Source organism: Gossypium hirsutum, chromosome A06 (assembly GCF_007990345.1).
Source record: "Gossypium hirsutum isolate 1008001.06 chromosome A06, Gossypium_hirsutum_v2.1, whole genome shotgun sequence".
Classification (NCBI taxonomy): Eukaryota; Viridiplantae; Streptophyta; class Magnoliopsida; order Malvales; family Malvaceae; genus Gossypium; species Gossypium hirsutum.
In genome coordinates this window covers 439,073-466,048 of record NC_053429.1, presented here as the reverse complement: position 1 = coordinate 466,048, position 26,976 = coordinate 439,073, and the positions used below count along the sequence as shown (strand labels likewise).

The window sequence follows — 26,976 nt, the reverse complement described above, 5'->3', positions numbered from 1 at the left end:
GTATTAAAGAGCATTCTCGAGTATTTAGATTCAACAAAAAATTAGAACCCAGCACGTTAGGGCCCAATTCTCTCGAAGATCCCAAGTATCGAGTATTGCCTTTATTTCCAAAATTTTCCTTTTTTACGAATTTGGGTAAAAATTGATGTGACGGAATAACAATTACGATAATGCGAGTAAAAATAATACGAGCAAAAATAACAAAAATAAATATATAAAAAATCAATTATATACAATAACAAGTAAATAAACAAAAAAAACTAAAACATTTTTTTAAAAATAATAATGGACACATCAATAAATAAATAAACATAAAGTAAAACAATAATGATAATAAAGAAATGAATAAAATTTTAAAAATTTTAAAAATGTATGTATGAATTTTAAAAAATTTAAAATACAAAAAAGCTATGTAGGTATATATATAATGAAAATATGTATGTCTATACGTATATATATATGTGTATGTATAAGAATTATAAAATATGAAAACATAATTACATATATATAAATAACATGCGCATGTGTGTATATAATGATTTAAATCAAGTAATACAAATAATAAGAAAAATATTAGGTAAATAAAATATACACATATATATAACTTAAAATAAATAATAAAGGAAACTCCCCTGTTCTTTTTTTTAAAACAAAAAAAAAATAATAACTTAAATGAACTAAAGGATGAAAATTAAAATCAAACCAAAAATCCGGGGGTCCAAACTGTAAATATATGAAATATGTGGTAAAGGGACTGAAATAAAAGGCGCCGAGGACATGGGGGACCGATTGCGCAATATTCCTTGTTTGAGTAAAACAAAAACTGTATTGAATGTGCCGCAGAAATGGAGGGACCAAAGGTGAAAAATACCCATTATGGCAATAATGTGCAGATTTTTCTCCCTTGAATGACGCAATTTAGAATCTTGTATAAATAGAAAAAGATAAAGCCCTAAAAAGCATCAGCCTCCATTTCCCTTTTTTTTTAAAAAAAAAATTGAGGATTTCAAATCCTCTCAACTCCCATTCCTCGGCCGTTCCGATTCGCCGCCACGGCCGGTGGCCGGCGTCGCGCAAAGGGGGCTCCCGATCCGCACGTTGAAGCACCTTTAAAGGTTCGAGCCTTGGAAAAGGAAATCGAGGAGAAAACAAGATCTTTGGCCCCCTCTCAAGCCCGAATCCGACGACGGCAAAGGACCAATCGCCGGCCGGTCTAAGGGCCGATTCAGGTGCACTCCCTCTTCCCTTTTTTTTTTATATTTATTTTCCTTATTCAAATGAAGTTGCAAAAAAAAAAAAGATAAAAAAATAAAATGAAAATGAATAGAGACCGGTAGAGGCTTAACCTTTTTGAACTTCTATTTTTTTTTTGTTTTTGATTTCTAATGTGCGTTTTTTACAAGGGAAATTCCCCCCGTTACAAATGATAGATTTCGGCTTTTAAAGCCAATATATTTTTTTCGTTCCTTTTGTTTATTACTTCCCCCATCATTCGCATGCTTTCTTTGCTGTTGTGTTTGTTCTTGTTGCAGGTGGTGGGCACGGTGGAGTGTCAGACGCGTGGGGCGTGGTGGCCAAGGCAGAGGTAGCATGGGGCGACTGAACCTTGGGGACAGAGGGAGGAGCGGCTAGTTTTTTTTGTTTGCTGAAAATTAGTTAAGGTTGTGGGCTGATTGGGCTTTTAGGGTTTTAATTTGTTTGGGTTTAAATTTTGGGTCAGAGTTTGGGTTTGTAAATGGGCTGTTACTTTTGGGTTTATTATTTGGGTTATTTTGTTGGTATGGGCCCGGGCAAAATGGGCTCGTACAAAACTTTTTTTTTTTCAAGTTATTTCTTGAAAGCCCTAAAATTCAAACCCAATGTAAAAAGACATTTGCCAAATTCAAACCCAATATAAGAACAATTACCTCATTCTGTATTTAATCCAATTCAAGATACCTGACTCGCGCTAACAATCCGTAACCTATATGCCAATATCAAAATGGTCACGCCATTGTTTCAGCAGTTTTGACTTTGGGTGTAGGCTGCAGTGCATGCAATGTGGTTAGCTTTACATGCAAACAGAAAAGCAGGCCTGGCCATCTTTTTTTCGGCATGGAAAATCCCAACCATTTTGCCTTCTTCATGAAAAATAAACAAAACTGAGTTTTTGGACCACAAATCAGCCACAACGCCAATAAACCAAAAGATACTAGCAGTAGATTTCGCATGCCAATGGCGAAGACGATATGTCATATGCCAAAACCCTTAGTTCACAACCCTATTTTTGTCTACTGTCGGAAACCCTAGATGCTATTGTTTGGACACTACTGCCCTTTTTTCTTTTTCGGGTTAATTCTATTAGACATCACCAAATTATTACTTCCATTCTAAATTGGTCTTAAATGTCAAAAACGTTCTAATTAAGTCTTCAAAATTATGGGTGATTTCAGTTTAATTTGGTCGGGTTTTTAGATTTTTTGAACCGTCCATGATAATTTGATTTGATTTAGTCATGTTCTCCGTTTTCTATATTAATTTTGAGTTTTAGAGTTTTTTTTTAAAAAAACTTATTTTTGACAAAAATAACTATGTTTTTATAATTTTTAGATATTATTTGTTATTGTTTCAAAATCCTTTTGATAAATATTTCTATAAAAATTTAATTTTTCAAATAAATAAAAAATTTCAATAACTCTTACATAGTTTTCTTTTTAAATAATTTTTATGTAGAATTTTAAAGTGATTTTTATTTAAATAGAAAATATTTTCTTATACATCATAAATATTAAATAAAAATAGAATTCAATTCAATTTGAGTAATTGTTGTTTTTTTAACTTATATTCTATAAATTGTTCAAACACTTCGGTTTTGGCCGATTTTTGATTTTTCAGTTTTTTCTTACTCAACCCTTCTCAAAATATTAGTTTTGTATCAGTCAAATCCTTCCATTAGCCTAACCATTAAATGCTAATTTGGTTCTAACTTGAACCATATTGTAAAATATGTGTGCACCTACCATATAAATAATTTGAGTCTAACATATTAGAAAACTAAACAATATTACTAAAACTCATGATAGCAATGTCTGTTTTAACACATCGTATCCAAACAATTCATTCTATAGGTACACATATATTTAAACATGCTCCATGTAAGAATTAAGCTAACAGTAAAAGCTTAAGCCAACAGTGAGACAATCGGAAAATACTTGATCAATATTTATACTTTAAAAATTCAATAAATACTTTAAATTAAGAATCGAATCTAATCATATTTCAAGGATGTCAGTGGAATCAACCACTTCTTTTCACCGTTCCTCATCACACGATAAGGATAAATAGGGACCAAAGGTCCAAAACCCATCTTTTATTCTTGCAGTTTTGGATTCAATAATTAAGGAAGTTTCCATAACAAAATATAGCAGCAACTGTGGCAATTGAGGATCAGTGAGTATCCCAAAAACACTAAGTTTAGCTTTGGTCAGCTAATGGGCCTTTTTCGTTTTACTCAAATTATACAGCTATATGCCTATATACATATATATATATATGCTCAGCTAAGATGATATATCTCCAGTATCACAAAACATGTTGACAATAGCAAACACAATATTTTCTTTTCTGATTTGGTATTTGAGTGTACATGATTTTCTTTTCTTCCACTTTAGCATCTGAGTTTAGATCTAATATTCATTTTAGTACTTTAGCTTTTTCAGTTTGATATTTAAGGATTTTTTTTAATTAAGCACCTTAGTTTAGTTTCAATATTTTACTTAATAATTGAGTTTTTTCCTTAAATAAATACCTATATTTTTTCCCTCTAAAGCACGTATGTCAAATATTCATTAGACTATATAATAATATTTAGTCTAAGTATGAAATTAAACACTAAAATTAAATTTAAGTACCAATTAAATATTAAAATTAAACTCATTATAAGTTAGATAATTATCGATTAATGGGTCTTGCCCTCTAATTTAAGACAACTAAAAGACATTAAAACACACGTTCAAATCAAAATCAAATATTACATAGTATAATAACTTTTAAAAGAAAAACTTATGTATAGTAAAATTTAAAGTAAAAAGATATTTAAATACAATCAACATAGAGTTAGAAATTGATATATAAGTACTTTAAGAACCTCTGTGAACAGATAATATTTTGATTTTTGTGACTTAGTGGGGGCAATGGAAGTCTTATCAATGAAAAATTAGGTACCATATTCTCCGGATGCATCTAATTTAGGGTAATGAGAGTCGATTCCAAGTGTCAATGTGCAATGAAAGCATGCGGCAGCCCACATGTGAATGTCAATTCACTATCGGGTCAATGTTAAAAAAAGTATTCCATATCCCACCAAATGTTAATCACTACATATCAATTTAATTTCCTCTTCAAATCCATTCATAATATTTTAGAAAAATATCAATTTATAGTATGTTTTAATTTAAGTTTCGGGTTTATTATTTTAAGGGGTTTTTTTATCTTTTTCGAATATGGTTTTAAAGCATCATTTAATTGGAGTTGATAAATTTTCTAATGATTCGATATTATTTTTAAACAAAATTTTAAATGATAATTTTGTGAGAAATTCAAGTTCTTTAAATAATAGATTCAATAAAATAAAAATCTCCCATCAAGACGAATTGTTTTTTTTTTTTCGCTAGATCCAAATCCACAACAAACAAAATTGAAGAAAAATAAAAACAAACAACACAAAATAATGCCAGACCAGCTTGTGAACAGAAACCAAAACACAGAAACAACACAACACACAAGACCCCCCAAAACTCAATGAATCGTGTGTAAAACATGTTTATCTACTAAAGAATTGTAAACATTTGTACTAAGTAGGGTTGGAGCTCATACCCTACAGAATATAGGACAATGTGGGCAACTATATTACCATCAATTGAGAAAATATTAATTCATTGAGGGGTCAATCAATTAAGAGCAAATGATGTTTTAAAAATTTTTCCCAAAAAAGTCAAAAATTCTTCAATAATTACAATTGATAACAATTGAAATCTTTATTAATTGATTTATAATAAGTAGTTATAAATATGCCGAATTTTCTATTTTTATTTGTTAATGAATTAAATTGATAAAATTATCATAAATTAATTCTAGGCTACATAATCAATTAAGTATGGCAGCTTTATAGCTAGGGAAATGGCCTTGGGATCTAAAATTAACTAATAATTAATATTTCGTGTTACTAAGGTTACGATAGGTGGGGGGCACTACGCCCTCTAAGTTAATTTTCCTTTTTCTTTTGAAAGGTCTTTTCATACAATGCCTTTCTCTTTAATTGAATTTTGCTAATAAATGAGGTTAGTAAGATAATTAATTCAATATTTTATAACAATAATATTGGGTTATCGAAAATATAATATTGTACTAAATTTAGTAAAGAGAAAGGATTATATAAAACTGTAATTTCATATCATTCATGTTTCATTTTAATAAGGGAATGACAAATCAGATTTTTCTTCCTGATTTTTAGTTGGATTTGAATTTTTTTAGGAGAAAAAAGCTGTAAATCAGGAGGTTGTCATTCCCCTATTAGAAAGAGATAGGGATGATATAAAATTACAGTTTCATACAATCCAATAGACATTTTATTTATAATTTTTGTACCAAAAAGAATTATTTATATTTTTCAAGGATGAAAATATATATTATTAAATATAGTAATCTTAAAACGACACTTGTTTGCAATATCATGTATTAATTTACTCTTTATGTTATTATTTGAAACTTGAAGTATGCAATTATCTTATATATATAGCATTAGTTTATTATTTTTTAAGAGATTATAAATATTTTTTTAGAGCAAAGAAATTATAAATACAATTATAGGTAGATGGTTATAATTAGAATCAATTATTATAATTTATGATGAAATTAAAATTAATATAGATAGAACTCATATATACAATATGCATATATCAAGTATGGAAAGTGATTTTATATTGGGATGAAAATCAATCTAATCTATAGCATTTGGATGATTTTTTGAAATATAAGTTGAGAAATCGTGGTTATTCCAATGAAAGTTAATTTTATTTTTATTAATTTATAATTAATTAAATTAATTTTAATTTTTTATGATGCAAAATAGTGAAAATATCTTAAAATTTTATATAATAATTATTTTAAAAAATTCTACATAAGAGTTTTAATTATTTTTATTTACTTGAAATTAATCATTTTAAAAATATTTATAAGCCAAAAATCCATTAAATAAAGCTTCCAAAAATTTAAAACACAAAATTTGTATAGAAAATGAAAAAAAACCCAATTATTATTATAAATAGTTCGAAAATTTTAAAAAACTCGATCAAATCAAACCATACTCACCTTTAACTTTTATTATATTTAATTTTTTCCAAGGAAAAAAACAAAAATAATGGAGAAATAAATCTTAGTAAATTATGTTTTGATAATAAGAAACAATTTAATTTAGCTTAATTATTTTTTTCATTATAATAATTTCTTGTAGTAATCTAGCAAGCAAAGTTTTCAATAATGACCTAATTACAACAAGGAGCACTATGAAAATAAGAGAGTAATTACCCACGCCTAATACTATTTTAAATTCTTCCATTGAAATAATCATTTATAAGTTCAAAAAAAAAAAGTAATTTGGTGGTGAAAATTACAGCAAACTAGGTAAAAAAATTTGTCAATTTTTTGGCCAAATTTTAGCTTAATGACAAACAGATCTAGTAAAGTAAATTGCAATCCTAGCATTCATGCTAATGGAAATGATTCAACATCCACAATTGTCGAGCAAAACCAACCTTTTTATTTTGATTTTACTATCAAATATTATTATTCGGTAAATATTTAATGCACCGTTCGTCAATATATACATCTTATGCATCATTCGTGGATAGTAAGATGATATTTCATTACTCATGAAACAAAAAATAGTACATCGATCACTTAGAAATAAATATTAATAACTTTGTTTAAATATAAATATGAAACCCGAAATTTGATATAAAGCTTAAATTCTAAACCGTAAACTCTAAACCAAATAAAATTATAATAATTACAATTAATATTTAATTATACTTAAATAAAGTTATTATTTAGTTATAAGTCCTCCATTATTTGTTATTGTACCCAATAATAATGTGTTGTGTTATTATTTACTAATGGTATATGAAATTGATACAATAATCATACATAAATAATAATAATTATTATTATACAAAACATTGTACTCATTCTAGTTAACATGGTTTTCCCAATTACTTGGGAGTTAAATTTTTAGGCTTTTTTTTTATTTTCTTTTTCTTGTCATGTAAGGAATTGGTAGATGAAACAGTGTAGGTAAGGGAAATTGGTAAAATGGATACGTAATCTTGAGAAAAGGATTAGCGTTGAAGGTTTGGGCATGGAGATCCCAGTCTCAAACCTATTGATTATCAACGCATTGCTCGAGCTGCTCACTATGTACCAAATGGTGGACAAATTGGGAATGATTCTCTCAGGAACCTCCCTAAGACGATTAACAATAGACTCAATACTAATACAAAAAAATAAATTGACTATTTAATTAAAATCAATTAACTATTGCTAATGAACTTCATATGTGTTTAATTCAATTAATTCATATGTTCACTAAAAAATGTAATATTTAACAAATTTCAATATTTATAATCATTCCCCTATTATCTTTAGCAATGTGACCCTTTTTTATTCTTTTTTGAGAAAAATGCACAAGGAGATGATGCTTCTAGGTCAAGTAGGCTGTAAATGCATTAATTCCTCAATAATATTTTCTTATCTTCTTCTATAAAACTCCACGAATCTTTTATTACATTTTTTTCTTGTTTTCCCTACGATCCAATAATTATTATTATTATTATTATTATTATTATTATTACTAGATTTAAGCATCAATACTGAGGACAATGCTAGCTATTATTCATTTCATGATCATAAAGAACCATCATGTTCTGACCCTTCCATAATCCCTCCTAGAAATAACAAACATTTATGTTTATTTTATAGTTTAAGAAGATTACTTTTTCTCGGATTATTTTTCGAGTTTGAACTTAAATTTTCTTTCCTAGACATGTAATGTGTATGATCACTACCTTCAACACTTTTTAATTAAATAGATTAATATTTGATATTCTAATAATTTATAATTATACACACCATTAGTAAATCAAATAATAACATTGAAAATAAAATTAATTTAATTTTTTTTAAATAATGACTCATCATCTAGCTCACTGATAATCTATAGAATTGTAAATTATTAGTGCATCAAATATAAATCTTTACATATATATTTTATTTTTTTATCTGAAACTCTTTTGTATCTACTAATCACATTAGACATCTACTAAATCAGAAATTAAATCAGGTCAGATTCTAAACGAGGAGCAAAGCTAGTATCGGATAAATCTAGAAGGCTAGCAAAACAGAAGCATCTCTATAGATGTCCATTTAACACCTTGCGTACCTTAGCCTACTATCATTAGTCTCAAACTAAATATAAACATAAATCACATGCATATATATAATTTGCAATGGAGGGTCACACCCATGCACGTCCTATTCAAGTAGCTTATATATATAAATGCTAAATATTTGTGAATATATATGCATAAATACATATACATTCTCAAAAAATATATATTTAATGCAATGTATAATCCTATGCCTAAAACCTAATATTTCTTTTCTCGTCCCATTTTCTTTGCAACCAAACAGATTCAAGAAAGCAAACACATTCACATGTTGCACTAAGTACACTCAAATCAAAGAAACATAATATATATTTATGTAAAGTCATTGAAAATCTGGATTTAAATTGAAAAAAAAAAAAACATCCCATGTTATCATATGGATTCTATTTTCATTTAAATTATGAGCTTTCTAAGTTTTGGTAGATGATAACATATTTCGGAGAGACAAATGCTCGTTAAAATCAAGACCTTGGATGTGGGAAGAATTGCGTACCGGCAATAAAAGCATTGATCGGAGCTGGGTAGACCGAAGGATCGAGCATGTTCGTGCCTATATTACTTGAAGTAGCCACGGCTGTCGTCGTCGTATCGGCCATGAGATTAAGTTGCTGTTGTTGTTGAGAGTTTTCTCTGCTGCCACTGCCGCCACCGGTGTAACGAGATTCAGGTCCTTGGTCATAGAGTATACCTTTAAACACATGTCCGGCAATGTTCACCGCCGTTTGATAAGCGAATTCTTCATCAACATCGTCCATAGCACTTACTTTCACGCACCGGAACACTGCTTGTGAGCTCACTTCCGGTGGGAATTGCCCCAGTTCCAACCCTAATATATATATAAAGAAAAAGCAGACCTTAATAAATAAATAAATAAAACAGGAACCCGAATATTATGGAAATTCTTAGTCAGTTTTACCATCAAATAGTGGCTGAAATAATGGAATTTAAAAATAAAAAAAAAAACAGGTGGGGATGGTGAGCTTTTGTCTACAAAAATATCACCATTTTTAGACCATTCTCAAGGTTTCTTTTTTACCTGAAGTGGTGGTTGTGGTGGTGGGTGATAAACGAGTACAAGCAAGTGAAGGAACATCTGTTACAACAACACCACCTTGATTCTCTTTCTGTCTTTTAGGGATCTCACCACGAAACTGATGTTGTTCTTCTTGTTGTTGTAAAGTTGCAAGTTGTTGTTGTCGTTCACGTCTTTTAGCAGCAGGAACCCAAGTACTTTTAACATGTGTTTGACACTGAAACCCTCGGCTTTTACAACAAGTTCTACACCTTAAATGTAGACAATCTTTCTTAGCTTGGTTACCACAATCTTGACAATTTATTCCTCCTTGTCTTAACCTTGAAGATGATGATTCATCGGATAAATTAAACCCACCACCGATAGTTCTTCGACTAGGACCCGTCCCAAACGGGTAGGTGCTGCTCACCACGTTTGCTTGCTGCGGTTGCTGATAATAGTACTGCGGCCATATCTCGAACCCTTTGTTGTTACTGTTGTAGATCTCTTCGTTTCTATATAAATGTAAGCTTTCTTCTTTATCTTCTTGTTTGTTTCCAGTTAAATAGAAGAAACCAGCCATTTGTTGGATACAAAATCTATCAATTTGGACCCAAAATCCATAGCAAAACACACTATCAAATACCCCTTTCAAACCCACCCAAGATCAACTAGTGGGTTTTTATGGGGGGATTTAAACAACAACTGTTGGGGTTTGGGTTTTGACCTGATCTTTCTTTGTTTTGTTTCTGGTTCTGTCTGAAAACTCTGAATTAGTTGAATTTTAAGTACAAAGGACCTGTTTTTTTTTGTTCTTCTAGGATGTTTTTTTGAGGTTAAAAATATGATTTTTCTTTCCGGGTAGAAATAAAATAAAGAAAAACAAGGAAGGTTTTTTTTTTTTGGCTTTCTCTATCACTTCAATTTACCCACCAATAATGGCACGGAATTTAAGCCACTGCAACGCCGCCATGAGAACTGCCCTCCGCCCTCTGCTACACCCTTACCTCATTTATGACAAAAACCAGCTCCCTCTCTCTCTCTCTTCCTAAATTATAACCAAATATATATATAATTTTGATTTTAATCTCTCTTAATCTATTTATACTATATTTAATCATTTTAATTAATATTAGAAATTTTTAAGTTTTGGTCATTTAACTTTAAAAAATTATAAAATGGTCATTAAATTATTCAAAAATTTTCATTTAAGTCACTAGACTATTCCAAAGTTTTTATTTAAATCACTGGACTATTAATTTTTTTTTTTTAAAAAAGTCAAGCTAGCAAGTTGCAAACGACAATTTGTCAATCTGACCGGTGGATCAGTACCCATCAATGAATAGAATAACATACCTTAGATCCAAGTCGATCAAATGGTCTATGTTGGAAATTGGAGAAGAAAATTGTTTGGATTTTGATTCTCAGATTCATGATATTCAAAGTTGTTTCATGAAAAAAAAATCAAATTGTAGAAAAGAAGTGAAAGGAGAGCTTTCAATTGGTACATGTGGTGCAAATAGATAAGGCCATACAACAATGATTTTAACATCTCAGTAACTTAAATGAAAACTTTCAAATAGTTCAATAACTATTTTTGTAACTTTTTGAAGTTGAGTGATCAAAACGTAAACTTACTAATAGTTCAGTGACCTTAAGTGTAATTTACCCTTAATATTATTATGATGACATTTTTGTCTTTTTCATACATTTATATTATTTTCAAATAAAAGAATTAAAAATTACAAATCCTCAAATTGAACATGTGTTTAATAGTATTAAAATACAAATTTGTTACCACTTCACCTATATTTATTATTAAATAAATTTTAAAAGAAAATATTTTTAACATATAATATTTTATTTCACTCACATCATGGGTGTAGTAAAATCTAGCTTTAATAACATTATCAACATTGTCGATTAAGCCTTAGTTTAATTGACACTGTTGTTATTGCAATAAATAAGTTAGTTGTTGTTGTTACAATAAAAAAGAGGATATGAGTTTGAGCGTGTTTATATGCGTATTATCATCTGATTTAAGAGTTTGGAAGAATTATAGATAATAATAAAAATTGTGTAAGAAAAAAAAACTAACTACGAAAAGAATCCATGTTACCGTTTTAAAGCGGTAGTTAATCGCCTTATAAATTTGGAGCTACTAATAATATTAGATCTAATTATTAATTTTATTATCCCTCCACGGTACGAAAGTTAAGAAGTTAAATCTTTTTACGTTAATTTATTAAAATTTATTTTTACGAAAAAATTAAAAGCTAGTCTAATTGTTAACAGCAACTATTAATTTTTGTTAATTTTTTACATATAAATAATTGAATTGTTAATTTTTGGGTCAAAAATTTAACGGCAATGTTTAATATTGTTACTCAATTGAATTAATTTTTTTATTTTTTATAATGTGAGAATCGAATTTCGAACAAGTTAGAACTAGATCAATATTGTTATAAAAATTGAAAAACTTAAATTAAAGAAGAATTATATCTGAAATTTAAGACTTAAGAGGGACTAAAAAAGAAATTAGACCATGATAAACATGTAAGAACATGAATCTGTTCCAGTGGGCAGTTCTCTACAGTTTCTCTTCCAGTTTCAATGAATCTAATCAAATAAAAGTTTGAATCTCCCCTATTGAACTTTCATCTTATGGTTCAGGTTTATCCACGTGGCACGCATAAATTATTCGTCCTTTTACCGGAAAACCCGCATGTACTTTTCTGACTTTTCCTGTAATTAAGATTTGATTTTTTTCTTTATACTATTTTTTAATTGATACTCATACACATAGATTATGAATCATTTAATTATTACAATATATTTCAACATATTACTTTTATTAAATTAAAAAAAATCATTAAATATATATATCTTTATTGAAAAAGATAAATTACGCCCAAAGTCACTAAATTATTAGTAAGTTTTTATTATTTACCTTCAAAACGTTACAAAATGATCACTGAACTATTCAAAAGTTTCTATTTGAGTCACTAGGCTGTGAAGTTTTTTTTTTAAATCTAGCTAGCAAGCTTCAAATAATGATTCAATAATCGATACAGAGTAAAAGAATATACCTAATACGTTAGATCCAAGTCAATCTAATTGTCAATGTTGGAGAAGAAAATTATTTGGATTTTGATTTGTAGATTCATGATGTTTAAAGTTGTTTCATAAAAAAAAACTAAATTGTAGAAGGGAATGGGAATGAGAGCTTTCGATTGGTGCAAGAGGTGAGAATAGAGAAGGCCATACAACAACGGTTTTAACAGCCCAATAACTCAAATGAAAACTTTTTAGTAGTTCTGTGACCATTTTATAACATTTTGAAGTTGAGTGATCAAAACGTATATTTATTAATAATTTAATAACCTCGGGTATAGTTTACCCTAAAAATTATAAATAAATTATAAAATTTTTAAAAGAATTCAGGGGATGGTGTGGAGCAAGGAATGCCATGCCATTACACTTTAACAAAATCTAAGTTTAAATACCAAATTGAGAAAAAAAAAGTTACCACGTTTTGAGACTAATGTTAACAAAAAAAAAGTTAAGGAGCAAAGCGGAAAACATTAAGAAGTCCAGGGGCTAAATGTTAATTTATCCCAAAAACAATAAATCATATTGGTGACAACTTTTATTTTCTCCACCCTGTCTCCAGAGGGAATTTGTTTTCTTTCGTCAATCTCTTTATTCTTAATTATTCCAAAAATTTCTCCATGTAAATCATTATTTGGAAATCACATTTTTCACAATGAATTTTGCTTCTAAATCTTTGAATTAATAATGTAAATTTAGAATTCAAGTCTTTTCACAAAATTAATTTTCATATTTTAATTATTTTTATTAAGGAATACATGCATAGCACAATGGAATAATGTTTGAATTTTCGTTATTCTTCATGTTATTATTTTCATGTCACATGACACGCCGTAAATTTAATAAAATATTATTTCTAGGTTCACATCCAGTCAACCTAGACACGAATTTAAATTTATAAATTAATTCTTTTAATATCTCATAAATTTTATATTTTTATGATCATTTTATAATTCATATTTAAGATTTGTGATTATTCTTTTTAACAATATTATTTTTAAGATTTTGACTTGCATTTTTCTTTAAAATCGTAATGTGCCTTACCATACGTACAATACTTGATATTAGTATTTCATTACTTCTAACAATATCCCATTCGAGCATAAGATAAATAAAACTATTTGGCAAATATATATTTTTTTATTTTAAAAGGTAAATTCATTAATTCATTGAATGAATGAAACCATACAACTCAAAGGAAAAATAACAACAATCGTCGTCCTAGATAGTGAATGGCAAGCTTCATCAACATAACAAAAGCTTTAAACTCAGTATCAATAGAACATTATGACAAGTTGCAACAGCCTATGTCACAACTCAAGCACGGCATTTCTGAAGTGATTGCAAGCACTTAATACGTACGGTACGAAAACCAGCCCTGGGTGGTCCAAAGCGGCAAGCAAAAATCGACAAAAGTATCGAGCATTCGCCAAACTAGAGAGGATGATAACAAAATCATCCCTAAAATCAATTGCAAAATAAAGATTACATGCATAAACAATACCAAAAAACAGACTAAAAATCAATTATTATTAAATCAATAATCTAAACAATTCAAAATCCAGTTATTGAAAGATTGCTTTCAATATCATTAATTCACATTACAAATACGTGTGATAATTGTTCAACCTATTATTAATACACTCTTTCTTTATCATATAAGTAAACAACTTGTGAAAAAGCAACCAAAGACAATTTTGTTGCTAACTAAAATTATTAATTCTCATTACTTCTACATCCACATTGAATTTCATTTTCATTTCATACGTGTATTTTATAAGATGTCAATGGAATTTATTGATATAATCTCTTCCATATATACTCATTACGCTTCTCACTCTCATATCTTGCTATATATGGCTTATAAATTTCAATATAAAATTAAAATCTTTCAAAAAATTTAAAATTAAATTTTAGGTTCGAGTTATTAATCTTATATAAGTGTACAAATTCTTTTCAAAAGTAAAGCCAAAAAAATTATTTTAAAGGTAGAGATGAATAGTAAATTTTGGAAGAGTCAAAGTACAGATTTTATCATCATATTAATTTATAACTTCATAAAATTTGAAGGGGCTAAATAGTAGATTTACCATTTTTGGCTTATATCGGCCCCCAATTCTCTTCTAGATTTATTTTGGTTAATTAATCATTCATTTCAGTACTTGTAATTATTTATTTTTTTTAAAGGGTTAGCTAGATATATTCTATTTTGTTTGTTTTATAGTTTAAATTTAAATGGAAAATTATTTAGTACATTGTAAATAAATTTTTTAGACACCGTGAGTAGTAGGGTTATAAGGATAATACATGTCCTATTTAGGGTGTATTAAAAACTAAAAAATAATAATTAAAAAAAATTAAGAATATGTGACTGTTTTTTAATTCCGCTTGTGAAGTAAAAAAATTGTATTTCTAGTGGATGAAATAATTACCTATTAAAAATTTGATAAATAAAGTACAGATAACTTGTAGAGTTTCATTTTAACTACATTATCAATGTATTTAATAATAATAATCTATAATTATGATGTAATTTTAATTTTTTGTTTAAAAAAACATTTTCCCCTTTAGGATAATTTCGGTACAAAATCTAAACTATGTCACACATTTTAAATTAATCTTTAAATTTTAAAATGTTTTAATTATATTATTAAATTATTGATGTTATATTAATTAGGTCCTTCAATTATTAAAATCGTTAATTTAATTATTAAATCATAATATATCAAATCTTACGTGATATAATTTAATATAAAAATTTTGAAGAAAAATAAGACGTTATCCCATAACTTTTAAAAGCATAAAGTAAAATTGATAAAAGAGAGAGTGAGCGGTAAAACTTTTGTAAAAAGCCTTCAAAAATCTAAAAATCAAAATTTTTACAATATTTATTTTTCTTTAAACTTTTTATTTAAAATTATATCACATAAGATTTGACATTTCATTTAATGGTTAAACTAATAATTTTAGTAACGGAATGACCTTATTGATATGATTTCGATAATTTAATAATATAATTAGAATCTTTTAAAGTCTGATGCCGAATTTAAAATAAATAAATCAATAAAATAAAATAAAATAATAATGCCTAAGTAACTAGAAAAAATTTAATTATTAATATTATCAAACAATCACGTGGAAACCGCGTGAAATTAGCGGCCCCTAATTATTGGATTTAAAACTAATTAAGTATATTATATTAATATTAATATGAATTATTAAGAAAAAAGGTACGGACGGCGGCTTTTGTCCCCCAATCGTACACCATAAGCCGCTTCACTAAACAGGCTTTTCCCATGCCTAATCAAACCTTTTTTTTTCTTTTCTATATAATTAAGTTAAAATAATAATTTCTAATAGCATTTGACAAAAATTTAACATCCTAAAATGTTTCCTATTTTTCTAATATTTAAGGCTTAAAATAGATGTGTTTATAGTTGGGGTTATTTGTCAAAATTCAAAGCTTCGTGCAATATTTGAAAACGTATGGATGATAATATCAAGTTCGAAAAATGGACTTAGGTAAAAAAAGAATTTTTTTTTATTTAATTAGGTTTAATTACATTTGTATTCACTCAAATATTTGTAAGTTTTTTTTTGTTATTCAACTCTGAAAAGTTACAAAATAATTATCCAATTATTCAAAATTTTCTTTTTTGGTCACTAATTTTAAATGGCTAAGGGAAAGATGACGTGTCAGCTTTTCAAATTTGGCATAATAATAACATTAACCCTTAATATTTATATATTGTATTAATTTAGTATTGATTCTAAAAAAAATTAACCTTTAATGTTTACACATTGTGTAATTTGGTCTTCTTCTTTTTTTGTGATCCCTTCACCTAAAAAACTAAAATAAATAAAATAAATCTATCAACTAAATTTGATTGAAAATATACAAAAAAATAGAAACACCCAAAAATCCAAGATAATAATTTTCATCTTTTCTCATTTTCTTAAAACCAAATCTTTAATGTCACAAAAAAAGAGAGTAAATCTATAAAAAAAAAAAGAGACCAAATTACACAGTGTGTAAATGTTGAGAGTTAATTTTTTTTAGAATTAAGATTAAATTGAAAAAAGTTATAAATATTGAGGGTTAAAATTACTATTATGCCAATTTTAAAAGTTGTCAAGTCATCTTTTCATTAGTAATTTAATTGCAGATGACTGAAAAATAAATTTTTGAATTATTGCGTGACCAAAAAAGAAAATGTTGAATAGTTAGCTGACTATTTTATAACTTTTCATAGTTAAGTGACAAAAAAAATCCTAATAATTGAGTGATTACTAATGTAGTTTACCCTTTAAAATATAAATCAAGTTCAAACTTCAATATTTAAAACTCGACCATAAGTCAGTTTTGTCCATTTTCAAGTTCATAATACTAGTGTATTTCAAAGACCACAAGGAGCATATTCGTTTACCAACAGTCAATTAACTATTTTATTTTTAATTAGTAATAATATAAAATTTTAATATTTATATCTTAATTAATTTAAATTAATTAGAGAAAAATAATTATGACATAGATATGATATCATCATTTTTATCATGATAATTTTAATTTTGACCCACGATAATTTTAACTTGACACCTATCACTTTATGATTAAGTCGTCAATTTTTTTGTCAACAATATATAATTTTAATATTTATCAATTAAAATATTAATCAATATATTTTAAGTTGATTGTAATTAGGGGCCCGAGACAATGATTAATCCCATTTTTTTTTCTTTTTCTTATTTGACTCTACTTTCCTTTGTTAGCTTCTTGTCTTCATTTTCTAATACTTGATTAGATAGTTAATTATTTGATTATGTAAGTATGAAACATGGAGCTCCTAACTTCGATGAAAAATATTGGGGGCTGATCTCTTTGGTCATTTTTAAACCCTAAATTGCCTTTTTTTTTTGGACAACAATGAAAAGAAATACTACAAAACAGCCCCTCTTCGAGGTACGATGAAAGCTACCTTCTTTTGTATTTTATTTTATTCTCTTGAACTAAATGAGTTTTTTTTTCTTACAAAACAGCCCCATTCTTTTTTCTCTCTTTTTTTTTCCTTTATATGTTTTTTATTTTCGGTCCTCGTTTTTTAAAATATTTAATTATGACGGTAAAGATATCATGGAGGTCCTTATATTGGTAATCAGATTGTTATTTGCCTCTTTTGCACAAAAATGAGCAAATTAGTCTTTGATGTTAGAGTAAAAAGCAAACCATGGTCATGTGGCATGTACATCAGTATGAGGTACATGTGGCATGTCATATCTCACAATTTGACATTCTATCAGTCATACGTATAGAATTTTTAATAGAAAAGATTAAAATTCTCCTTTGATCTAACATACAGAGTTTAATTTGCCCAAATTTTTATTAGAAATGACAAAATATAATTTGACTCTTAGTATAAGGACCTCCATAGTACTTTTATCATAATTTAAACAAAATAATTAATAGTATTGAAAACAAAATATAATCCTAAATTTGAACATAATAGAGAGACCAAACAATAATTTAACTATACAAATTTATAACTAATTGAGAATCTAGTTTTGGAATAATGGTGTAATTAGAAAAATAGTTAGGCTAGTTTTTGTTGCATGGTTCATACTTGAAAAAGTTTTGGGACTTCAACCCAAAAAAAATTTAGTTACACCTAATTAATTATATTGGTAATTTTAACCCTAATCAAGTAGACTCGAATTTAAATGTTCAAAATTGCCGTATTCAATGATGAAGTTAGAGGGGGCTGACAGCAACCTTCACCTCAAAAATAATAAATTTATTTTAAAACCCTTTTAAAAATTATAAAATTACAAATTAATATAGTAATAAAATTTTATTTTAATTTCTCAAATATTTATAATTTACTTTCAACTTTTCTGACTTCACTCCTACCCGTACCTAAACTTTTGCCAATGCTAATCGTCAGCTACCCGCAAGTGTTATAAAGTAAGGTTTGAATAGGATTAAAGTTAGGTTTAGGGTTTTAATTAAACTCATTGTCAAAAGGTTGTTTGGGACCTCATCGAGCCATTAAAAGAGAAACTAATTAATCTTGCAAGTTGGACTAATTTAGGTTTTTCTTTTTTGACAATAGTTGTTTAATGTCATATTAGGGAAGTTTATATTAGGTCATTTTCAATTGAGTTATCATTATGACGTGTCACTTCTTACCATTATTTTGTTTTTTGCTTCTCTCTTTTACTTTTTTTAATCACATCAAATATGTGGTTATGATTAACAAAGGGAAAGGATATGTAAATTATCTCTAAACTAATTTATTTCTTACAATAATTGTTATGTTTTTTTTATTGTACTCGAATAACAATCTTTTTTTTATTTTGATTTTTATTCAAATACGTATTTATTTTCAAATAAAAAATTACTATTTACTTAATGGTCTAGAGTTAGCACCTTTAGTCAGATCAATGATAAAAATTCAAACACATGTCAAAATCAAATTTGAAAATGTCATTTATGGGTTAATTTCACCCCATATTAAACTATGGTTTCGATATTTTAAAAAGTTTTAATAAAAATTTTAAAGTATCAATATTGTATCAACCGTGTCCTTCTATATTAATAAACATTAGCTTGACTGTTGACTGTTAGCTCGGATTTGACGTGGGGAATCTTTAAAATGCATGAATCAAATTTAAAACAATATGTACCTATTGCCTAGACATTTTAGATCTTACCTGTTAAAAAAGGAGAAAGAAATAGCCCCTTAACATTTAATGACACACCTTCTTTTTAACGTGTCATATCTAAATTATCTACTCATATACACATTAAAATTTGATCCACATATTCGAATTGGTTTTTAATGCCCAAACTAACGTTAGGCTAATAAAAAGGACTTGATTGATAGAACTTGGTTATAGTTTGAGATATTTGATGAAATTAACTCTTTATTTATATATACTTTATGTTAAATTCGAGTTAGTATTTAATGTCTAAACTTATATTAGACTGATAAAAGGATTTAATTGATATCATATCGACACTTTAAAGATCCCATCAAGATATTTTGAAATGATATAAATTAATGTAGAATTTGAGTCATATTTTGAGAATATCTAGTGAAATTGACATTTACCCTAGGATAACAAATATTCTAATTACAAATTACTAGAGGGATTAAAGTGGATGATATAGCATCTAAATTTGAGTAGTAGATTGATGATCAACAATGCTCCATAGGCATTTCCTAGTAAATTAATTAACTTCACATCATATAAATAAGATTACATAAATTCAATTTTCTTTTTTTTATAACATATTATAATTTTACACACCAGATTATATATAAATAATGAAATCATCCCAAAATAGATATAACGTAAGGGATAAGTTATATACTAAAAAGTGGAATGGTACTTCATTTATTATTCAATTATTTTATGAAATATTATTTTTATAAAATATTATAAAGTAAATGTACTCTTGTATCTTCTTTTAGCCTTTTACCGACATCCAATTTTTTTTAATTTCTTATTCTCCTTTATTTTTCCTTCTGTTCTTATTTAATTCTTTTTACCAAATTTATGGAATGAAATTTAAAAGAAAGAAGAGCTAGAATCAAGTAAAAGTATAATATATTAGAAATCGGATTTTACCTTTTTTTTATTTATTTAAAGAATAAAATGATCATTATATTGTAAATTTTATTTATTTTTATCGTTAAAATTGACGTGATTAAATATTTTTGTACAAGAATTATTTTTCAATAATAAAAATTGATAGAATTTTTGATAGAAGAACCGGTTTACTATTTGATCTAAAATACAGATATTAATTTACTCATTTTTTAATAGAAAAAAGGCAAAATATAATCTAACTCCTAATACAATGACTTCGATAATACTTTTATCATTAAAATTATTAGAGTATAAATTAATTTTTTCGAATTGAATTTAAATTAATAAATTTAGATGAAATAAATGAAACATTTGAAATTATCAAATCATTTCAACTTTAGATTTATTTTTTATTGGATTGATTTTGGTTTTTGCGTTTGAATTTTTTTAAATGATATGTGGAAGTCTCCATAATTCTGTTCCATTTCCATTTTACTCTCCAACGGCGCCTGCTTTTATTTATTTATTTGACATTATTAGTACATTAAGTAATGGTAGATCCGGTAGTCATCATCAAAGCTCACCAAATTATATGTCAAATTCTATCTTCGACTAGAAACTTTAGTTTGAATTTTTTTCATTCTCTTAGTAAGGTGTGGTAATTTGATGTGTGCATATAGAGATATTGAAATAATAAAATACAAAGAAGTTAGTTTAATTTATATTTGTAAGATTTTACTTCAATAAGAATTCTATTATTAAATTCGTAGTACAAATAATGATTTAAACACAATTTTTAATTTCACTCAAACGATGAAAATAACGTTTTCACCGATAGGTAATTGAAAGAAGTGGGGTAAACTTCTTTCCTAGCGTTTGGACTAAGTTTAAATTTTGGATTCATCAATATTGAAGGGCTTTACTCGAATACCATCGTGACCTTAATAGGATTCAACCATAAAATGAATAAGCACACATGATTATACATTTTAAAACAAAACAAATTTTTCTATGGAAGAAAATTTATCTAATTACTTGAAATCACATCAATAATTATTTCCACATAAAATGTCACGTCAACATAATAATGGTTGAGTCCGTCACTATTCATGGACACTTTAGCATAGTAAAAATGGATGATGATTTTCATTGGTCAATAAGTTTAATTGATAAAAATTTCAAGTTTGAGGACTTATTAGGTATGTTTTTTTTAAAATACCTATCACTCATATATTACATGTATTCATGATTCTGACATTACAGTTCATACTTACGAGAACAAGATATCAATAGATTAATTGGGTTTCAAGGAGTAAAAAAATTAACTAATACATAATCGACATATGGTATCTCAGAAATGACCAAATACATCCCTTTTAAGGTCCTCAAACAACAAAACAGGACAACTCTCTCCTCTTATAATTTCAGCTATCTCCCTTCTTCTTCTCAAACTCAAGATTTTCTAGAAAACTCAAATTCTAATTATCTTTACTCACAGCTCTTCACCTACCTTATATCGACAAGAATAAATATACTAGTTTGACCGATATTAGAACACAATTAATTGTGGTAATTTTGGGTATATCATTATCATTCTGATTAAATGTTTTTACAGTAATATCAATTCCAACTTTTTTTCTGTTCTTTTCCTTTCATGGGCGGTGGGAGCTGACTAATCATCTCAATGGGACAAAGCTAAAAAGCTTAGCTTAGCCATATTCATTTAGCCAAAGACTATAATTATTTGTAGTTTTCTACCTGCTCCCTTTGAAAGAGAAAACAAAAACAAAATATAAAATTGGAAACACAAAAGTGTATTTCATCAAAGCCAAATTTTTTGTTGTACAAAAGACCAAACCATTTGACCTAAGGAAGACCTATCTCTATGATCAAATACAAACTGTAATTTCACTGTATTTCTATCGGATTTTGAACATTTTCTTGACCCAAAATCTTTTTAAAAGGGAAAAAAATGGTTATAAAATTAGTATGGAAAAGAAACATGAAAAAGTCAAATTCTTGTTTTAGACCTTGTATTATATTTAGTTTGATGGTTTACTCTCTCTACTTTAATTTAATACGTTTTAATCCTTCTACTATTATTAATATGTTATGTCTTAGTCCCAATCACTAACCAATTAAAAAATTTAGTTATTCACCTTAAGTGAATTTAAGAAAAAAAAATCCTTAATATGAAATTCTAAGTCAACCCCGATTTAATTTTTTTTTAATTTAATGTCATGTTAGTAAATTCGACTAAAACATAATATTAATATCAGTGAAGAAGTCAAATTATATTAAATTAAAGTATTAAAACTAAATTTCAAAGTTGAAATTAATATAAACACAAACCTAAGCAAATCCTAAAGTTTAAAACAGCACCTTGAGTCACATCAATAAGGTGAAGTCAGGAAATTGTTTTATGGGAGCCAAAAATGAATAATTTTATTTGAAAAGATCAAAAATGTAATTTTATTATTATATTAACTTGTGATTTTTTAAAAATCAAAAGAACTATATAACACCCTCTCCCTTTGCCCCTACACTTAAATTATATGATTTGCAAATTTGATTTTTTTTTTATAATTAAGGTATCTTCTTTATCTATTTTATGGTACATGAAAATTAATATTTTCGAGGTTCATAGCTATTCCTTATAACAGTTTCATTTTTAAAGTTTGAACTTAAATTCTTTTCATGAGAATGCAATGCGTTTTATCACTACACTCAATATTTATTGGTTGTGAGTTTAATCCAATTTTTTTTTATTTTTATTACATGTGTTTTCACTCATTTTAAAGTTGAAGATTAATTTTATTAGAATCAAATGTAATATTTAAATAAAACCTTCCTAATAACAATAACTCTAAAATTCAAACTCGATCGAATATTTGAGAAAGACTTATTCATCATCACAAGCATATTTTACTTTCCAATGAAGATTCAAAAAAGGTGGGGGAATACGTGAAACAAGCTGCATAATAAAAACCACTGAAAAACTTTCTCCGATCATCTCAACATATTCATTGTTTGAACCTCACACATGTAGGGGTCCTCTCAGATATAGAGAAAGGTGTCTGTCTCTCCTTCAATTAGAATAAATCAGAGCTGAGCCCTACCCTATATATGTATATATAGCCCTAACAAAAGCCGCCCAAGTTCAACCAAAAAGGATGGCCGGGGGAGACACTTGGTCCAATTTAGGTGAAGATTTTTAAAGTGCAATCGGTGGGGATGTAATATAGATTTATAGCCTTTATCAATAGTACTTACTCTTAACTTAAATTTCTTATTACATCCTCAATTAAATTTAAATGATTAATACAATGAATCAGTACTCATCGATGAATAAAGGAAAAATTTTATATCTAAATCGACCTATAGTCAGTGTTAGATATCAAGAAAGAAACTAAATTATAAAAAAGAAGGGGAATGAACGCTTTCGATTAGTGCAGACAGTGTGAATATAGAAGGTCATACAACAATATAGAAGGCCATACAACAATGATATTATCAGCTCAGTAACTTAAATGAAAATTTTCAAATAGTTTAATGACTATTTTGTAACCTTTCTAAAGGACAGTGGTGGATTTGGCATGTGCCAAGGGTAAAACACTTAGATGTAAACTGAATGACTAAACTATGTCTAGATTAGAAATCAAATCTATAGATTTTTTATGTACGTTCGAGTGAGGTCTTGGAGGTTTTTCATCAAGATATAGCTAGTGAAACTCCATCTCAATTGATGTAATTTTTTTTCACTAAATATATATACTTATCCGAAAAAAACATATTATAATATTGTCTATTGATAATTTAAAATGTAGTTTCACAAAAGACATACAATTCTATCATTTTGGGCCGTAGGGGAGACTTGGTAAACTTCAGACTAATATGCTATGGTCCCCCACTTCGGCCTTTGTAAATAAAGAGAGAGAGAGAGACATGGGGGATGTGGGATAGGGTTAGAGTGGACCCACTGGGCTTTTTGCATGTGATGGGCATGATTGAGATGATTTATACATAGGGGTGCATTAGGTTTTTGCCTTTTTTAAGAAGATAATTTTGATACATCATCTTAAAAATATTCGAGACTTCAAAAATAGAATTGGAAAGACGAAATAAATGCGTTTAACCTTGTTAAGGGTTAGTTGATTGTGTTAAATAAAGTCTGTGAAGTGTTATATGTTAAGAGTTAAAGTAGATTTTTTTACATGTGTAATATTGTTTAAAGAAACAATAAATTCACAAAGTGAAAGTCCTTTAACGAATGCATAAGAAAGCAAACTAAATTTGATTGCACATGGATGGATTCAAACCCTATGCTCTAAAAATTTAAAAACTTTTATAGGTGATAATGCTACCATTTGATATACTCAACCTCCCCCCAATAAGGGTGCAGTAAAAAAATTATTATTTTAACTTCCCTTATATAATTAAAAATTTACAAAAATATTCAATGCTTTACTTTTGGATTTTGTTGGTAAAAATATAATGGAAAATTTTGTATTAGGAGTTAGATTATATTTTATCTCTTTTACGATAGATCAAAAAATAAAATAATCATTGTCAAAATTTCTATCTATTTCTACTGTTAAAAACTAATATAATTGACGAAGTAACCAACTATTTACACGTGTTGTATGATATGTACTCATGTTGACGTATAATGACTAATTTTTAATAATAGAAATGAATAAATTTTTTAACAAAAAAAATTAATTTATTTATTTTTTAATAGAGAAAACCAAATACAATATACAAATTGTGACATAATTGTCTCAAAAGAAAGGTTACCCACAACTTGTTATCACATGCCTAATCTACTGCTAACTTTTTTTTCACACAAACCCAAAGGCCCTCTTTAGCTATTAACAAGAGATGCCTCATAAAAGAAAAGGGGAACAACAAAAATTTCCGTATTTCTCCCGAAACACAAAAGCTTTTTTTTTCATTTTCCATCTTTTAAAAAGGTTGATACTACTACCACGATTCCTTTAAAGCAACACTCAAATTATTGTAGGGTAAATGGGGCTCATCAACGTATCTGGAGTTGGTCGGTTTGATCAGAATTTAATAGTTTTTTTAGAAGTAACATAATTTTTTCGATTAATTATTAAAATGACCCAACTTAAAAATTATGTACGTTAATGACCTATGTTTTACAATGCATATCAGTGTCGCTATTTCTATTGGCGGCACTACCCCGTAATCACTGAACAATCATCAGCTTTTTTAAAAATATATTTTTGGGTGCCATCAGATATATTAACGGTACTGGACTGAAGTGTGAGTATGTAAAATATTCAGGGGTTGATGATTTTTTAGGGATATATTTGGGTTATTTAAATACGAATTATATATATATTAAGTTTATTGTTTTTTTTTTTAAAATAAGAAGGGTTTCTTTTTATTATTCTTATATTTTTATGTGTTATTTAAATTTAATTTAAAAATGGGACAAACTTAACATGCAAATAAATCAAAATTTTGAAAAGTATTTAATTTGGTGCCGCCATACCTTAAGGTGACACCCTTTTTTCAGCCAATCTAAAAAAGGTAATTGCTTCATTAGGTTCTTAAACGTTTTAGATAATCATACTTTAGTCTAGTGTCGCCAATTTATCTGGCCGCACCCAAAATATATGTATTTTAAGTCTAATGATTGTTTAGTGATGACGGAGTGGTGTGGCCAATGAGAATGGTAGTATCGGTGTGCACTGTATGAAACGGGTCATTTTCGTATAAAATTTTACATCTAGGTCATTTTCTTAATTAATCAAATTTTTTGGATCAATTTAAAAAAACGAATTTAAATGAAATAATTTTAAAATATTATTATTTAATATTAATTATAAAATAATAAAATTATATTTTAAAGTTTTTTATTAAAAAGTGAAACGAATTATTTAAACAAATAAAATAGGTGGATTCAAGTTCGAGACCGAAGTTTGTTCCCAATAAGACCCTTAATGCCTCTTAGAAGTTTTGGGCAGGTTTGCGCAAAATCCAGTATAAAATTGGAAGAACTATCATGAAATTGGGCCTTTAGCGATAGGTCCAATATTGCCTAATGGAATCTAGCTACGAGTTATATTTGCAAAAATAAGGTCTTGTAAATTTGATATTTTGATCATTTATATTATATAAATTTGAACACACTTAAACATTCGTTGTTTTTAATAATATTTATAGTATAATCATTCAAATATTTAAAATTATTAAGTCCTTGAAGTGGTATAATTATATATAATTTTATTGGGTTGGTATTTGATATAATAATATTATTATGTCATTCAATTTAACCCTTTCGATATTAATTAAAGATTACTAATCAAGAAGTGATAAAGCTGCTTTTAAGGCCATTACCTTCTTTCTAAAAAAATATATCTATTAGTATTTGTAATTTACCCGCTTACATACCTCAAGATATTCCCTTTTTTCTTTCTATTAATGCATATTGTCTATTATTTTAGAGCGTTTGACCCAATTCTTTAGGCATTGTGTAACATCATTGAAGAATATATATAATTGCTACTATGACCCATTTCTTTCAAAACGGTAAGCTTCTCCATGCATTCAACTTAATTAACTATTGTGGTACTTGTCCCTAAAGGCGAAGCCCCAATGAGATTAACAAACTATAGACCAATTCGTCTTGCTCCGTGGTTAACAAATGTATTACCAAGGTAATTGCCAATAGATTGCAAAACTTACTACTTTTTGCACATAAGTAGCAGCCAGTGTTCCTTTATAAGAAGGTAGGACCATCATAGATAATGT

The 26,976-nt window shown here is 27.5% G+C and overlaps 1 protein-coding gene and 1 long non-coding RNA gene across 2 annotated transcripts; one reads left to right on the top strand and one right to left on the bottom strand.

The window, feature by feature from the left end:
* The first annotated feature begins 811 nt into the window (after positions 1-811).
* On the top strand, positions 812-1,911 carry LOC121230258 (uncharacterized). The gene is made up of 2 exons (XR_005928201.1): positions 812-1,229; positions 1,533-1,911. It is a non-coding gene; the product is annotated as an uncharacterized lncRNA (long non-coding RNA).
* A 5,316-nt stretch (positions 1,912-7,227) lies between these two features.
* LOC121230257 (protein SHI RELATED SEQUENCE 5) lies at positions 7,228-10,561 on the bottom strand. The gene is made up of 2 exons (XM_041114735.1): positions 9,517-10,561; positions 7,228-9,306 (listed from the first exon to the last, which is right to left on the bottom strand). The coding sequence occupies exons 1-2, from the start codon at positions 10,073-10,075 to the stop codon at positions 8,942-8,944; spliced, it is 924 nt and encodes a 307-aa protein (XP_040970669.1). The 5' UTR covers positions 10,076-10,561; the 3' UTR covers positions 7,228-8,941.
* Positions 10,562-26,976: the final 16,415 nt, after the last annotated feature.